A 17,362-nucleotide genomic window follows, 5' to 3' on the forward strand; every position below is an offset into this window, starting at 1 on the left:
GGCCCTTGGATTTATTTCTAATGAGGCAAAGCTGGACAGCACTTTATTTCCAAGTGTTGGTTATCACCTTTAAAGGCCTTCATGGCACAGAACCAGGTTATCTAAGGAGCCATCTCACCCCTGTTATATCCACCTACCCCACTCAGTCTGGCAGAGGGGGGATGTTGCAGACCCCCTCCAGTCAAGGAATTTTGGCCGGCGGGATCTAGGAAGAGGGCCTGTTCTGCTGTGGCCCCTGCCCTGTGGAACAACTTACCACCTGAGGTGCAGTCTGGCCCACTCTCCTGGCCTTCCGGAAAAGTGTGAAATCATGGCTGTGCCAGATGGCCTGGGGGCCTGATGGGGACTCGCATTGTTGGAATTGGCTGGTGGGATGATCAATATTGCTCCCACCCATCATCTTGAATTGTACATCGTCTTTCTTATATAGAATTGTTATATGGATATTTATATTTTTATTGTTTTTACTGTTTTGGATTTTAATTGTGAGCTGTCCAGAGTTGCCCTTTGGGGGAGATGGGTGGCATATAAATTAAATAAATAAATAGGCAAGCCCAGGGTTAGAACCAGTACTTGAAAGATCTGCTGCATCAGAACTTTAGCAGTCAGCTTTTGTCTTTATATAGCTGCGGTGAGAGACGCAAGCTTTCACTTGCCTTGAGTTGGGGTCAGCCCTTGCAGCATAGAGAAACGTCCTCACAGGGTAAGCTAGAGCAATTAATAAATATAGTATAATTAACAATGACTAAAACAAAACAAACCACAAAATGTAGCACCTAAGACATCAAGCCAGCATGCCTATCAGTAAACTGAAGGGAACTAAATGCCTTTTGCAAACCACCCTAGAGAATATCAAGGCTTGGGCCATCAGCACCCCCTGAGAGAAAACATTCCAAAGATGTGCAATCACCATTGAAAAGGTCATTTTTGGGAACCTGTCCTTCTGATGGTTTGGCTCTTAGAACAACATACTTCTGCCTGAGTCACCAGTCTGGATATGCTTATTATTATTATCCTATTTGGATAATCTATGATATCTTGCCTCCGTGTCTGAGATAATTCTATATTGCCCAAGGCAAAACTGGCACAATTACTTAGGCATCTGATAAAGTAGGATGCTTGTGTCATAAAACATCTCTGAAGGGCCAGAAGGCTCTACATATTTTTTTCTGCAGTGTACCAGTAGAGCACTTCTGTCATTCAGAATTCATCCACAGGAGGTACCGAATGGGCAGAATAATGAATCATGCAGGGCTATAGCGAGCAGATGGTCTACTGACCACATGCTCTGTCTCATAGCTACCAGGCTGCTTCTTCCCTAAATGAACAGTATCATCCAGATGTTTCAACAATAATGACCTAAATTCCTAATCATCGGCCATGGTGCTGGAGCTGGTCAAGTGAACTGCAGTCTTAAACATCTGGAGAGCATTAGATGACCTATCCCTGAATATATTTTCACATGGCATGAATTTTTTCAGGGATCATAATCTAGAGATAATTCCCTGGAGTTACAGAGATCTAGATCTTGCTGATCTTGTCACTTTTGCCTTATGTCTATATGCCCTGATTAGTTTGTGCAGAGATCTGAATGCTTATCAGTCATTGGAATTAGCCCCACTGGTATAAATCTGATAGGCTTCCAAATGTGTATCTGAATGCCAATCTACTTGAATGTCTGCATTCTCCAACCTGAATTTACCTGATCTTCAACACTTGTTTCAAAGGTCATCCTTAGATGTCCTTGTAGGGGCAGCTCTAGTCGTTCTAAGGTAAATATGGGTCAATAGTAGTGGTTCTGTGCCCATGTTCTTATCAGAAGGACTACAGGGAAAGGTTTGATGAAAATGTCTTCTCCAGGCAGATGCCAACTTGGGTGTGCTTCAGATATCCAGTTAAAAGCCTCGGAAGAAGAAGTGACTTGCATGTCTCCTTTGGCTATTTTATTTTTCACTGAGTATAGCTGCTGATTTCTGTAGACGGTGTGACAAATCTACTGTTCGGTCTTTAGTGGAATATGCAGTGTGGCTCAATTAGTAATGAAATATAATCTGTTATTAATTGGCTATTTCATGTGCATGATTTTTATATTTCTATTTTAGTCCTTTTTATAGTAAGTATTTTGCTTAACTAGAAAACAGAATTCACTGTTGCAAAGGAAGAGGTTAGACAGAATCCCAAGGGGACAGTCTAATTGAAATTATTGATCACAACAAATAGGGTCTGCAACAAAATGTGTAACCTTTATTCCTCAAGGTGCCAATCAACACCATTTCCCCCCCAGGATATTGTATTTTCTCCCTCTTTAAGAACAAACAAACAAGCAACAAATCTTCCTAAGGCTGATTAGCACTACATTTGAACATTTGAAATAGATATTGAGAATGGGCTATTTGGCATCATGTATGTTTGAACCAATAGAGAAGTAACATGCAGATATAGGAATGTAAAAGGCATTTTTTTTTAAAAAATGTGCCACCTGTAAAACTAGCAGCATCTTTGGTCTTGCATTGCAACAGCACATCTTATAAAGTTATAGGAACATTTCACATCATTATTTTTGGCCAACCATCTAAACCGGTGTTTCTCAACCTTATCATCAACTTTAAGCTGTTTTTTGATTTTTAAGGTTTTGGGAAATCCAGATTTAGACAACCACTTAGGTTCATTATCGGTTTCTGTTCTGATGGGTGGACTTTAGTTTCTTCAATCATATCAAAAATCTTGGAATTTAAGCCCATCAGATATAATTCTGCCTTCGGGGGTAGCCAAGAATAAAAGTTTACCCTCTTTTATGTGACACACCTTCAAAGATTTGAAGAATGTTATCATGTCTCTTCTCAGCTTGCTGGCTGGGGAATTCTGGGAGTTGAAGTCCCCACAGCTTAAAATGGACAAGGTTGAGAAACACTGATCTAAACCTTTAGCCAGAAGACTCAAGGAAAGTTAGTATATAGTTTTTTGTATTTTGTAACACAACTATTATTATCTAAATCTCATAAACATGGCATAAAAAAAGTAATGTATCCTGTTGTTCAGAATAAAGCTGTCTTTCCCACCCTACCCCCAACTCCAGTGATGTTCAATCTGAAAGTTCAGTTGGTTTCCATCTTGAAGCGTCACCTAGTGGCTGTTCTCATTCATTGCAGACACCTTTAGGGTGGGCTTATGTCAAATTTTGGTTTTCAAGTCACAAAATTATAGAGATGAAAAAGTATCTGTGAGCCATGTAGTCCAATCCTCCTCTGGTTTTGAGAAATCCAGATTTAGACAACCACTTAGGTTCATTATCAGTTTCTGTTTTGATGGATGGACTTTAGTTTCTTCAATCATATCAAAAATCTTGGAATTTAAGCCCATCAGATATAATTCTGCCTTCGGGGGTAGCCAAGAATAAAAGTTTACCCTCTTTTATGTGACACACCTTCAAAGATTTGAAGAATGTTATCATATCTCTTCTCAATCTTCTCTTAACTCAGACTATCTATGAACTGGGACCAGATGGGTGGAAGGAAGAGGAAGATTTCTCTTTATAGAAGAGGATTACTATTAACTTCAAAAGTATTTCTTTAAAACCATAACCGACTTCCACTACACATAGTCCCCAGGTTAAGAAAGTCTGGTTACAGACAACCCATATTTAAGAACAGAGCCTATTATAGCAAAATTTGAGTTAAATACACAATGGTTCGAGTTAAATAAACAATGGTTTGAGTTCATTACACAATATTACTTATACAGCATTATACAATAATACTGTTCTGGCTTACATACAAATTCAACTTAAGGACAGACCTTGGGAATGGAACTAGTTCTTAAACTGGGGACTACCCGTATTACTTACTTTGATGCTTAGCTTGCAAGATGGGTGGAATATTTTTTTTAAAAGCTGTTTTTAAATTGCTGGAGGTTAGAAACTGTTGTTGGTCTTCTGAAAGATCTCTGAGTGATTTGCAGTAAATACTAATCTCCCAACTGTCCCTTCCTGCTTTAGACTGCAGAAAAAGGCCTACTAGAATATACAATCACCATTCCTGGTATGGTGAGTCATTCTCTACATACAGTTAGTAATGACACGTGTGTCAGGAGCTACAGCAATTTCTGAATCACCTTCAACAACTAGAGAAAATGACTTGAAATCACTATGGCATGACTGTTTCATAACTTACTCCTGAGCTTATTTGCAGAATTCCTCCAAATCAAATTAAGCTGTTTCAATCTCCTTCAGAACAGGTCCACCAGATCTGGCCTGTATGAACCCAGATGGCCACTAAGTGCAGGATTAGGTGTCTACAAAACTTGTAGGTGACTACAAAAGTGGCCACAGATGGCCAGATTTTGCCGGTCTTCTAAAGCCTCAATCACTTTGCTAGGACAAACAACTCTGCTCCTAAGAATATATATTCCAGCCCATATGCATTGCTGGATTCAGTCCAAAGTCCTGGAAGCTGCTTGCATTCTTATATTGACCTAATGTGACTTTGAATGCTCCCTGGTGGCACAGAACTACCAGTGAACGCTTGCACTGAAAATGTTTCCTCTGCTCCTCCATCTAAGCTAGAACCTCCAGACCTTTTGGAGGACTTCAGTCATTCCATGAAGAATTTGGACCAAAACGGCCCATTGAACTTCACCATCCATAAGTTGGATAGAAAACTGTGAGTGCAACTGTGTATCCCTTATTCATTATGTTGAAAGAATACTTTAATTGTTGAAGAAAATGTTGATCAGGGTTTTATGGGGGGGGTTCTCTACTTATTGCTTGTTTTATCAAGTAATATGAGCTAATGCTGTAATTGCAGGTAGTATTTATTGAACTAAAATTTCATCATTGCATTGTCTCATGTCATTTCACGCATGCCAAGCGCAAGTTGGAGATTTCTACTTCGTCCCAAGGAATACATAGACTTATCTTTCCCACTGTCCTCAGTTGTGACTCTGAGAAATGGCATAGATAAATTTGAGAGGTAATTTTTACTCTGCCTCAGAGTAAAAACATCTCAGTTGAAGTGGATGCTTGGATAAAATGACATGAGACAATACAATAATCTTCTTTGTTTCTTCATTGATGTTACATCCCCATTCCTACCCTGGATACTTAGTAGATAAGTAAACTGTTTGGGCCAGAAGACTAATTATCACCAGGTTGAACTGATTCCAGCTGCTCTTTCTTCCACTCCAATTTTAGGATGTAAAATAAAATAAAAGGTAAGAATATTAAATATGTCAATGCTTCAGTTTGCTCACTTTTAATAACCTCTGCTAGTAGAAACTAGTGGTAGAAAAACCAATTCTGGTTTTCACCCCACCCCCAAAGAGACGTTATGTTATTTGAGCTGTTTTGAAGCTGAGAGTAAAAGATAAATCAGTGAAATAATGGAACTGTCCTTCATAATAACATAAATAGATAAAGTGAGTGAGGAGAAATCTCATAAAGAAAAACAATAATTTTTGAAAAAGCTCCTGGTGAGATTTGAGCCAGCAAGATCTGAATCCAGAGGCAAAAGCTTAAGGAACTATATTACCATAACATTAAGTCTAGACATGGGTCAAAACCTGTTATGAATAAAGACAGCTGCTTTTTTAAAAAGCGTTTTTGTTATTGCTGTGCCTGCATGTATGTGCATATTAGTGTTTCAACTTTGTAAATATAAATATAACCTAACATTGGGGTGGGTATATACTGAGTATGCCAAAAGTCAGGCCCCATAGGCCAATCATACTATACTTTATTAATTTTTTTTTCAGAAAAAAAGGTTATTGTGCTTAAGAATGTTCAAAGGTCATGTGTCAAACGAGTAAGGAAGTGTTTAGAAGAAAATGGCAGCCAATATAATATATATAATAAATTGCCTATGGGGCCTGACTTTAGGTTCTATGTTTGTCTGTCTGTCTGTCTGTCTGTCTGTCTGTCTATCAATCATCCATCCATCCATCCATCCATCCATCCATCCATCCATCCATCCATCCATCCACCCACCTACCTATCTCACACACATACACAGACACAGAAACATATCTAAAAAATGTAAACCAGATTACAGTCAGACCAGCATAAGCAGAAATCAGAAGCAACTTCAATGCTAAGTTAGCATGGGAAAGAATGGCATCTCCTTCAACAGCAATGCAGCACGGGAAGCGAACTGGTTTTGCTTGCACGTGTATGTAGTGACAACCAGGAGCAGCTTATGAAGTAACCATGTGAGTTTGGACTAAGGTGATGGATTTGAAGAGAGGTACTTTGTTTCTACTCCTGATTAATATGAAGCACCTCTACAGAAGGATTTGTATAGCCATAAAAGTCACAGAAGGTAACTGAGCTTGTCTGGGCTTGGCAGGTTTCAGCCTGGTTAGTACTTAGATGGGACACCAACAGGGTAACCCCAAAGGTTGATTAAGAAGTTTAAAATAAAATCTCAAAAGAAGAGAATGACAAACCCACTTCCAAGAAAATTATATGGATGTATCCTTGCAGGCACTAGGAGTTGAGGGAGATTTTGCTACCAGAGGTTAACATTTTACTATGGGACTGAATTGCTTAATGAGTGTCAAAATGTAAAATCAGCAGGGCTAGGAATTGTACTTTGAATTGTACTAAGCATGCATAGATTTTTTTTTAAATAGAAGAGGATTTCCAACTAAAAAACTACTGCACACTATTGAACCTGATGCCCATCAACTCTGATGGACTTCAGTTCTCAGAATTCTTATCTGGCATGACCTGGCTGAAATCCAGTATATCTGGAGGGCACCAAATGGGGAAAGGTTGCCCTAGTACTGGTTATTAAATCACTGTGCAGCTGTCGTTTTTTCTTCTCCACACATTTCTGTGTGGGAAATCACAAACGGAGGAAGCAATCAGAACCCAGGGAGTTAAAGTTTGGGCGTCCCCTTATTTTGTGAATGAGGTAGGTTGACTGCATGATAAATTAATTGGCCTCCTTCACATCAGGTTCATAAGAGATGTAGCTCATTTATCTATGAGAATAGTTTATACAGTCTATCTTCCCTTAAGCTCTCAAAGAGACATACAGATGTTACTTGATAGTATATCCAAAGTTTTACAGGATTTCCATACATTTCTCTATTTTTACACAATATGTATCCTCTGTGGGGTTTTCCATTACTTTAACTACCAGGAGGCCCTACATGCCCAGTTTCATCCATATGAGGAATCATCAGACATACATAGCCAGATTTTATTCAACGGTTCAGACCTTCTACCAGGAATTGAATTAATTGATCCTTGTATTTGAATTTGAAATGCAGTCATTGTATCTCCAACTAAAGCTATAAACCCCTCTTTGCAATCCTGTGGGCCTCTGCCCCCTCCAGAGGCTGATTTCAGATACATGATTTTTCATCCCCCACTTCCCCTGTTGGCTGGAAAACCAGTGTTGGGTCGGTACGAGGATCCAGCGTGAGGGTCTCCAAATAACACGCAGGACAAGACAAATCCAACCCAACTCGTTTATTACTGCAGCAGAAAAGGAGGATGCATCCAGGTGTCACTACACAGGGAGCACACTCAGTGCTTGTCATGTTAGCCCTTTTATACAATATTCAGACAGGGAGAAAGAATAGGATTGGCCAAAATTTGATACAAATCACACGTGTATAACGCCTTGCCTATCCCATAATATACAAGTGGGGGTGCAATTATAATATAATTATAATAACATAGGTGTGGTTTTAAGGTCCTTTCGTCATAAGGTCACAATAGTTCACCAGTCTAACTGCAGAACTGGTCTTGTCTGGTTATGACCATTAGTCCTGGGTTTCCCTACCCACCCCTCAGTTTCATAACTCCCTTTCCTGCCCAGCCACAGCCACAGCCAGTTTAGGCCATCACCCTTCTTAGGGCAAGAATGCTAATACAATTCATCTGGCCTGGCCTAGTGTGCTGTGTGACCCAGCCATTCTAATTTATAATCTATGTTTCGTGTAATGTGTGAACCCAGCCAGCTGCACCTTATACAAAAAGTGGTTAAGCAAACCATGGCTTTATCTAATGTTGAATGTTGAAAAGCAGTTTCTGACGTTTGCAGGGAGGTTTTTTTCACAGCTCCCTATGTCAAGGTGGCTTCTTTCCAGCTGAGGCAAGAAAAAAATTGGCCTGCAGGCTATCATAGTCACTGATGGCCAGTTCTTTTTCATTAGTGCTTGTCTTGTCCTGTCCATGTGAGGCCGTTAGAAACTCGCAGCCTCCCCATGGGGTCCTCAGTGTGGATTTTGAATCCCAGAATAAATATGCTACTGGCTTCAAATGAGTATGGTTCTTGCAATTTGCTCAAAGGTAAAGATGACCACAAGTCAAGCTCAACTCTTGATGGCAACATCCTTCACTTCTCCCCTTGGCCCTATAAAGCATCAGGAGCTGTGCCTCATCCTGAAATAAGCCCTTGTTTAACATGAGAGCGCCTGTAATGGGACATCTGAGAGTAAACAGCGTTTTCTGCCAAGGTGCAGCTTCGTATGATCAACTTGCCAAGCAGACATTGGGTTGCTTTTGGGTATCAAAAGAGACTGGGGAATAGCTAAGGCTTTGAGCTGTAAATCTGGAAGGCCCTGTTTCAAACCTCTCCTTGGTTGCAAACTCTTCCAACAGACTCAGGCTAATGATTTCTTTCTCTCCCATTCCTGCCACCACTTCTGTAGTACAGACAACGTTGCCCTACTTCTTGGGGTGGTTGGAATGATTACTTGGAGTGGTGTTTCTCAACCTTGGGAACTTTAAGAGGTGTGGACTTCCAGAATTCTCCAGCCAGAATTCCCTAGCCAGGGTCTGGGAGTTGAAGTCCACACCTCTTAAAGTTCCCAAGACTGAGAAACACTGACTTGGAGCAGACTTGAAGGATGTTGGAAATCTTTTTTGAAGCCAGCCTTACTATTAGACAGAAAGTTTCTGTCCAGGGGACGGAGGATTTAGTGAGATCGCTCCCTTATTTTTAACATCCTTTTATTCTCTGTTTTATTTTGCTTTTTATATTTTTAATCTATTTATTGACCTTTTTTAGCTTTAGTTTCTTTCTGTCTAATACCCTTTAAAGGAAGTAATTTGTTAATTCTCATTTATCAGCATGGAGATCTCATATGGACTGCTAACTTATTTCTGCTTTCATGCAATTTATCTACCATCTCAATTTATTTTTATTTACTTATCCGTCAAATTTATATGGCCACATAATTCCTATCCTGGATATTAAACAGCTCAGGCAGTTCTTTAACACCAATATAGGTTTTTCCCCTGAACTTAAATTACTGTTTTACATTTCCACGTAGTGTGGAATAAACAGTTCTACATGAAATTAGCCGGAGCACCAAACTGATTTTCAATATGATTCTCTTTTGCTCTGCAGACTGGTAGTAAATGTAAACCCACCAGTAGAAAATAGAAACGCTTCACTGCAATTTGTGAAAATATTTTATGCCTTGCCATTGTGCAGTTCCACAAATGTTTTGCTGCTCAACTTCTATGTGCTTCAGGCTATGTAATCCGGTGCAAGCAAATATGATTCTGGTTTAGAATAAACTGAGCATCTCTTTGGAAAATGTAACATATAATTTCACTGAAAAACCAAGGCTTCTGCTCAGATGGAATTGCTTTGCCACGTAAACCGCAGGAGAGAGGCACAGCATCATGATAGGGTACATGTGTGTGTATATAAAGATCAGATGCCTACAAAAACGTTGTTGAAAAAGGGCAGCTTCTAATAATGCCATTTGGACGTGGGCGCCTCATGCAGGCTGCACTCAGCTGGGTTGAAGAAATGTACTGAGGATTTTTGGAGAAAATTGTGAATTCGTGATTGGACTAGATGACTTCTAATGTCCCTTCTTTCTGATTGCGTTCATATATTCTTCTCCTCCCTGAGGTGAGGTTGGCCTCATCATTGTTCAGCTTCTGGTGGTCCCTTAAGACTTGGTTATGCCAGCAGGCCTGGGGACCCCAGGGGATGGAGGATTTAGTGAGGTGGCTCCCTTATTTTTAACATCCTTTTATTCTCTGTTTTATTTTGCTTTTTATATTTTTAATGTATTTATTGACTGTTTTTAGCTTTGTTGTACGCCACCCAGTCGCCTGTGGTGAGATGGGCATTTTATAAATTGGTTTAATAAATACATAAATAAATAAATATTGCACTGAGATATAACATGGTTGTATAGTTTTGGCTTAATGTGGGGCAAGTCACTGTGAATCGTAGACCATGGATAATGGCTTGACAGATTAGGCCAATCGTTAACAGTGGTTTATCAGGTTAACCATGGTTACCAGATAATGGCTTAGCAACGTGTGTGAAGGAGGTTTATCACTTAATAAGAGTCAGCCAACTGAGTAACAGGAGCTGGTTAAATGATATAATTCTGATATATATATATATTCAGAATATATATACATACATATATGATAGAATTCTGATTCTGAGCCTCTGCAATAATGATTAACGTTCCCTTGGAATTAAGATGTCTTATGAAGCTTTTGTCCTGAAGCTGGAGAAGTTGCAGTGAATTGAAGATACATGAGCAAACTATGCTGAAATCCAAAAATAATACCTAGGATTATTACTGAAAGATCTAAGAAAAGGTGTTACCTTTTAAAATAGGTTTTGGCAAATGGTGGCTGTTGGTAAACAATTCAGTGAAAAGTGTTTTCATCAGACTGAAAAAAAGCGTCCCCTACCTTAGTAAATAATTTGCCTGAGCAAATAAATTTTAACTCTCAGTTTGTACCATAACTATATCCACTATGATAATCTGCTCTGTAAATATGAGAGTTTATCAATGGTGGTCTCTGTCTCTTTTTTAAAAGATTGTGATCGTGATTGATTGAGGGCTAGAAATTTTGCTTCTACATATCACTTTAGCCAACCTGGGGCCTAATAGATACTGAAAAAGGCCTGTTTTCATAGCCTTTTGGGTGATAACACTCTTTCAGAGTGGGGACTCAAAGGGAGACCTTCCTTCCAGACCCTATTAAATGGCAGAAACCAAGATCTCTAAGTCCTGAGCCATGTAAGGCTTTAAAGGTGACAACCAATACCTTAAATTGAGCCTGAAAGTCCCCATACAGTCCCCAAGGTAGAGATGCTATCCAGGAACAATGAGGCACGCCCATAACTATTTGAGATACTGCATTCTGGACCAACTATAGCGACCAAGGAGCCTTCAAGGACAGCCCCATAATAAAGACTGCCTTCTTAGAGTATCTGGAGGGGAAAAAACTATCCAAAACTAAAATCCCTCACTTTTAACCCATGTGGCCTTGTAAATCAGATTGAGGCAAACAGTGACCAAACGTTTTGTTAGTATTGGTGTTGTCCCTGATGTAGAGTTCAGGAGGAGCCAACAGCCTAAGGCTTCTAAAAATGACATCTCTGAATAGCAAATGGAGCTTGGAGCCGAAATGTGCACCTTGACCATAAATGCTGAGGGCTAGTTTTCACCTTAGATTGTGCACACTTAGTTCAAAACAGACCTTCCTGAATTGATGGACCCTTCAGTCAGCTATTGCAGACTTAAGGCCTATTGATTTCAAGGAGTCCGCTTGAAGCATGGTTACCTCTGGACCCAATATAGATTCTTTCAGTTTTGGCCTTTTTCTCTCTTAGTCAAATGTAAAGCAATCCCCATTGCACATTCTAAGCCAGTGTTTCTCAACCTTAGCAACTTTAAGATAGGTGGACTTCAACTCCCAGAATTCCCCAGCCAGCCCCATGCTGGCTGGGGAATTCTAGGAGTTGAAGTCCACCTATCTTAAAGTTGCTAAGGTTGAGAAACCCTTTTCTCAGCTTAGGGAGCTCAATCCAGGTCAGCATTGCAGACCTCCACTCTTCTCCTGGAGTCTCAATCACGGCATAGCTCCACTTCTCAGCATGAACAACCCACCTTGTCCCTTCAGCTGTGTAACTTACAGAGGTTACATTTCAAAGCTGGGGACCTGCCGCCCACTGGAGGATGGGGAACTGCAACTCCCAGCAGCACCCACCGCTACCAGCTCACTGAGGAGGGACATCGGGAGCTGTAGTTCAGGGACCTTTGGAAAGTCCCAGAGTCCCCCTCTGGGTCTGTTTGCAAGCCCTAATGTGTCAAAAGTCGCTGTTCCTTGGGCTCCCTCTTGATTCGAAAGAATGCCGCCGCCTCGTAGAGATAATACAAATCTCTGCCCTCGCCTCTGGAAGGAAGGCTGGGGGGAAGAGGGGAGCGTGGCTTTCAGCGGGTCTGCTCGGGGCCGAAGCGCGGCTCTCGCCCCTCACGTCGCTCGCTCTCGCCTCTCCTCGGCGCCCGAGGAAATCGCCCCCCGCCGCCGTTTTTAGGCAGCGATGGCAGTGCGCGCGCACAGCCTCGGCTTCCTCTCGCAGCCCCTCTCGCGCTCGCCCGCAGGACCCCAGCGAAGATGGCCCTGCTGGCCACCGCGGGGCAAGAACATCGCGGCGCGGCCCGCGGGGCACCACAGCAACGGGTGCGTGCGCGTCGGCGGGAGGCGGGCGGGCAGTGCCTGCGGCTTCGGGCCCTGCGAGCTGCGATTTGCGAGCGGCACGTGATGAAACCTCCCCCTGGACAAACCACGGGGAGGCGGTCAACCTCACCAGGTGGGATTAGTTGTAGCTAATAGCCTGTGCAAACAGAGCGTCGCGCTCAGTTTCCTGCCAAAGGGAGCTCCCGGCGGAGGCTTGGCGAGGCATCTGGAGAGGATGGCTAAGGAAAACGGGTTCCAGCTCTATCAGGTAGGAGCGGCCCGGGATGGCGGGCGAGAGCGCCGCTCTCTCAGGAGGAGGGGTTCGGGAGCCCCCGGTGCGTGGCAAGGACTGTTCGTCCGGTCCTAGAAATCGCGGCTGGTGCGGATTAATTTATTCCCTCTCGGAGTGGCCCTTCCTGTTTCGGCAAGGAGACGGGGTGACCCAGAGGCAGCGCTGCCAGAACAGCGGCCGTCTTGGGCTCCAACATCGCCACAATGTCCTTAAAAAAAGAAGGCAGGAGAAGAGCTCAAGGCTGGCTTCGTTGTGTTAACTTCTTTCTCTCTCTCTGGCTCTGTTTTCTTTTCAGGTAACCTCCTTGCTGAGTTTGGTTTTGGGCATGAACGTCTGTGCTGGATTTACAACTCATCGTTTCAGAAGATCTGGTGAATTTGGGGAGGAGGGTCCAGACTCAGGTATAATGTGGATTAAAGGGTCCATTTTTGCAGCAACTTGGGGGTGGGGGACTAGTGGATCGTAACATGTAGCTTTCTGTTGTCTTTTTCTTTCCAACTGCCCCCCAATATATCAAAGGTTATGTGAAAAAGCTTGTGTTGGTTGACCTTCAGAGCGTGCTTATAGGTAACCTATTTACTTCTTTCTCTGTGAGAGAGATTGAGACAGACATGTTCAATTTTTGTTCTGGGGCTAATGTGATGTGTGTGTGCACAACATGACTCTTAGAACATAAAAAAAGCTGACAGGGATAATATTCAGATGGAGGCAGTTCCCCCATCCCTGACTGATATGGACAATTCTTGTTTGATTGTATTAGTTTACTGACAGAGATTTCTTATTATCTGTTAGATAGTCCTGTTGGCTCTGAAAATTAGATGGCCAGAAACGAGCAAATGCGAAAAGAGAGGAGGGAGAGTAGAAGGATTGAGAAAAGCAGGTGTTTCATGTTGGAAGTTGTGGGCAGCAGATGTTCTCTTATGTTACATTTTTTTCTTTAAAGTTGGGTTCCTTTAATTTCAGGGGGAAGGAAATACAATACAGTCTAGCCAAGACTTCCCCATTCTCCCATACGATCCTTGTCAAAATGTCTATTTGACATCTCAGTTCTGTTTAAAAAATAGGGGAAGGGAAGGGCTATTCTATACAACTTGTAATTTGTCTATGGAATGACCTTCCGTTCATGGTGGTGGGACAGTGAGTTACTTTAAATGGCTTTTAAAATCACAATGGGGTTATCATTTACTATTTATAAATAAATTTATCATTTATTTATTCACCATTTATCACTGGTGATTGGCCACAAGAAGCAAATGAATGTCTGTTCTCAGAAGCCACGTCCCTCTGAATTTCATAAGTTGGCATCAAACAGTGCAATCGTGGTGCTACTCTTGGAAATATATAAAATTGTCATTTGGGCAAGCCAAAGGCTCGTTTCATTTATCATGCTGCTTCAGTAATGCTGCCCTGATGTCTCTAGAACCCTCCATTTCCTCCTTCTTATTTGGCCCAAACCTTGAAAGATGTTTGTGTGAGCTTGGCTAAAACACCCTTGGCAACTTGTCTCCTTGGTCTAAGAAAGAATCTTGTGGCACATTTCTATTCGTACTGATCAGCGGTTTTCAGATTCGTTGATATTCCTGACTCATACTGTAGTTTTTCCTCTGACACAAAAGGAGGCGGAGGAGTTGGCTTTGGTACAGCCTTCTCCAAGTTGGAGCCCTCCAGATGTGTTGGCTTCCAGCTCTGTTTTTTTTCAAGACAGCATGGCTAATGCTGTGCTAGCTGAGGGGGGGGGGAGTGATCGCTCAGTGCTTCATGAGGGGCACCAATTGGGGTAATTGAATTAATATCTCAGAAACAAAGCATTCATCTACAGAACTAGTCTAAGTTCCAAAGCTGTTGTAGCTATTCTGGTGGGTATTCCTAAGAATCAGAGCATCAAAATCCTTTTTTTGAAATGTAATAACCAAACTTAGCCTCCTTTGGGACAACTTCTGAAGGCGCTCTGGGTAATGTAGTAAAAACAGCTTGAGTGTCCAAGTGTCAGCTGTTGACGTTCCTTAGGGATAGATGTGAGCAACCTGCAAATATTCCCCACTTATGCCATAGTATCCCTTTGTTTATAGTGAACAAAGCCTGTTTACATTGGAGAAGTGAAACTGCAGCCAAGTTGCTGGTTCTATTATAGTGATCACAATCTGTGAGTGTGTGTGTGCATGCGCGTGCACACTGTCCTTGCCAAAGTTGTTTCTAATGTATCAAAGTAATGGAAACAGGATGTACAGAATGTGAGATCAGAAAGCTTTGCGTTCAATATCATAAATGGGAGAGCTGGACAATTGTCTGCGAAAAGAAGGGAGTGCTATTATGCTGGATAAGTTAGATTTAACTAGTAACAAATGCTCAGATCAAAGGAGCCTGTCTTAGGCTTTGATAAGCACACATGATTCCTATTATTAGTAATGGTAGTTGCAGATGGAACAGTCTCTCTCGGAGAAGGCAAACTTGATGTTTGAGACAGAGGTCTTTTTACACCACGGTAGAGTTGGCTTGCGTGTGCAAGTACTTTGCATCACTTTTGAACACATTCTGCTGTCTGATCCAGCTGCTTTCTAAGGTAACATAGAAAATGTTTTCTCCATCTGTTGCTGGAGATAGCTTGCAATGTCCCTGCAGGTGCTGGAAACAATATTTGCAAATTCCAAACATATGGCTGGATTTATTAAAACAGTCCAGCTCATTAAGGAATTAACTGACCTGAAAGTCTCTTCCATGTTGACTTCTGAATTAAAACCCTCTTTCAGGAGATGCTGCTTTAGATAAATTACGGCTGCATTGGACCATTTTGTTTAGGACCCAGAGCAGCCCACCTCTTGGCTCAGTGTAAACCCTGTGTCTCAAGCTTGCACAGAGTTCTGGCTTTAATTTGCCTATCTAGCATTTATCTTGACTTCTTTCAACCTGTTTCTCCTGTCCACGAAATGAATAGCTTCTATTGTTATCACTTTAAAACATAGTCTTAAGGCTTACATTAACAGGGTAGTTTCTCTTACACTTGGGAAGGAAAACCCTTAGCTGCTTGGAGTTGTTCCACTCACTGCCCCATTGCATTGTCATCATTGATACCGAAGCCTTGCTTTGCAATGTCATGCGTTGTGACCTTGATGCATTTTTGTAAAACACTAGATGGAAACTGCTGATCTATACTTCTGAAAAACCACAGCACAGTTTTGTCCTTGATTTCCCTCTGTCCTCTTGCAGGACATGACTAGTCAGCACTATTCCCATTATAAATGTTTGTGTAGCATACATTTTGCTTCCTATTCAAGCAAAGCAAACAGATACAATACAACCATCTTAGGTGGGTGATTTGAGAACAAATCTGTTGTTATACAGTTTATTAAACCATTCTACTGGTTCATATATTCTCAAGCAGGGTTTTTTTCCCTCCAGCTTATTTTTAAAACTGGGAAAACCATGGATTGAAACCAGGACCTTCAACATGTATGTGCCCTGCCACTAACTGGGAACTCTCTTTCCTTCCATAGCACTGCCATTAAAAGTGTTGTTATTATTTTTTAATTAAATCACTTCTACCCCCATAGATGAAATTGGAAGGAACTGCGGTTGGAAATTTCTGCCTCTTGATAGAATTTCCATTTAGGACACAATGTTGTATTCTGAAAGTAAAGGTTGGCATGCCACAAAGTGAATATCTAGGCTTACGTTTATGGTCCAGAGAGCTGGAGTGGCTAAGAACATTTCTATTATAAATGAGTTAATTAAAAAGAATATCCCATTTTTAATGGAAATGCTGTTGCCTGCTCTAGCTATCTGGAATATGAAAACAAGTCCCTATCAAGAATACCAGTTATTGTTTGAATCTTGTATAGTAAACAAAATTCATATGATTTTCCTCAAGGTCATAGCCCTAATCCACTCTCACATTGTACCACCAGCAGGTAGATGCTTTGATTTCATAGGCTACCTGGAGTTCATGGATCCATGCAGGACAGGCTAACCATCTCAACAACTTGGGAAGTACCAGCAGAATTACAACCATTGGCATAAAAGGCAGCCCTCAGGTTATAATCCTGTCACAGATTGTCCTAGGGGATCCCTTGCAAACCTGTTTTATTTATTTTTTGGAAAATTAAACAGGTGGGAAAAAATGTTCCCTATGCTGAGCCCTGCTCAGCTGTAATGCATAGCTGGTGACCCAGCATTTGGCATCTGTATAAACATTGTTTGCATAAATCTTAAAAAGCAATCCCCAAAGGAAACAAAAAGAAAATTGCATTCTTTCCATCATACAATAAATTTTCCTGTCATATGGTAAATTTACCCTACGGCAACTGGGACGCTAAAGGATAAAGCTATTTTTCATGAAGTTGGTTTTTCAACCTGAACATGAACAAAAGCATAAGATTCCATACAAGACCAGAGCAAACAGAATACTGTGTTTTATGTTAAAAAATGGAAAGCTCTTCTTTACACAACAGTCCTTTCTTTTCTTTCTTTCCTCTCTCTCGTACACATAGTGTTGCTTAAATGCATTTTAATTTCAAACAATTACATATGGACTTGTCCAAACTGCTTGTGCCCCAACAGTTGTCATGATGTCCATAACTGTAATTGCAGGCTGGATTAGTTCCAAGCAGAAATACCTC

General features: G+C 41.3%; 1 protein-coding gene across 7 annotated transcripts in view; it reads left to right on the top strand.

The window, feature by feature from the left end:
• ENPP2 (ectonucleotide pyrophosphatase/phosphodiesterase 2) overlaps positions 1 to 17,362 on the top strand; it is a 75,252-nt gene that overhangs the window by 13,123 nt on the left and 44,767 nt on the right. For 2 of the 7 annotated variants that reach the window (XM_088149018.1, XM_088149020.1), the window contains exons 1-2: positions 12,332 to 12,460; positions 13,045 to 13,150. In XM_088149018.1, the coding sequence (XP_088005144.1) occupies positions 12,395 to 12,460; positions 13,045 to 13,150 (172 nt within the window). In that variant the 5' untranslated portion in view covers positions 12,332 to 12,394. Of the gene's footprint in view, positions 1 to 12,331; positions 12,461 to 12,548; positions 12,726 to 13,044; positions 13,151 to 17,362 lie in introns of those variants that run through there. The other 5 variants (XM_088149022.1, XM_088149021.1, XM_088149025.1 and 2 more) reach the window with 5 other exon arrangements.

This window comes from Python bivittatus, unplaced genomic scaffold (genome assembly GCF_059951505.1).
Source record: "Python bivittatus isolate LINGU-HERP-01145 unplaced genomic scaffold, Pbiv_v1 ctg000590_np1212, whole genome shotgun sequence".
Lineage (NCBI taxonomy): Eukaryota > Metazoa > Chordata > Lepidosauria > Squamata > Pythonidae > Python > Python bivittatus.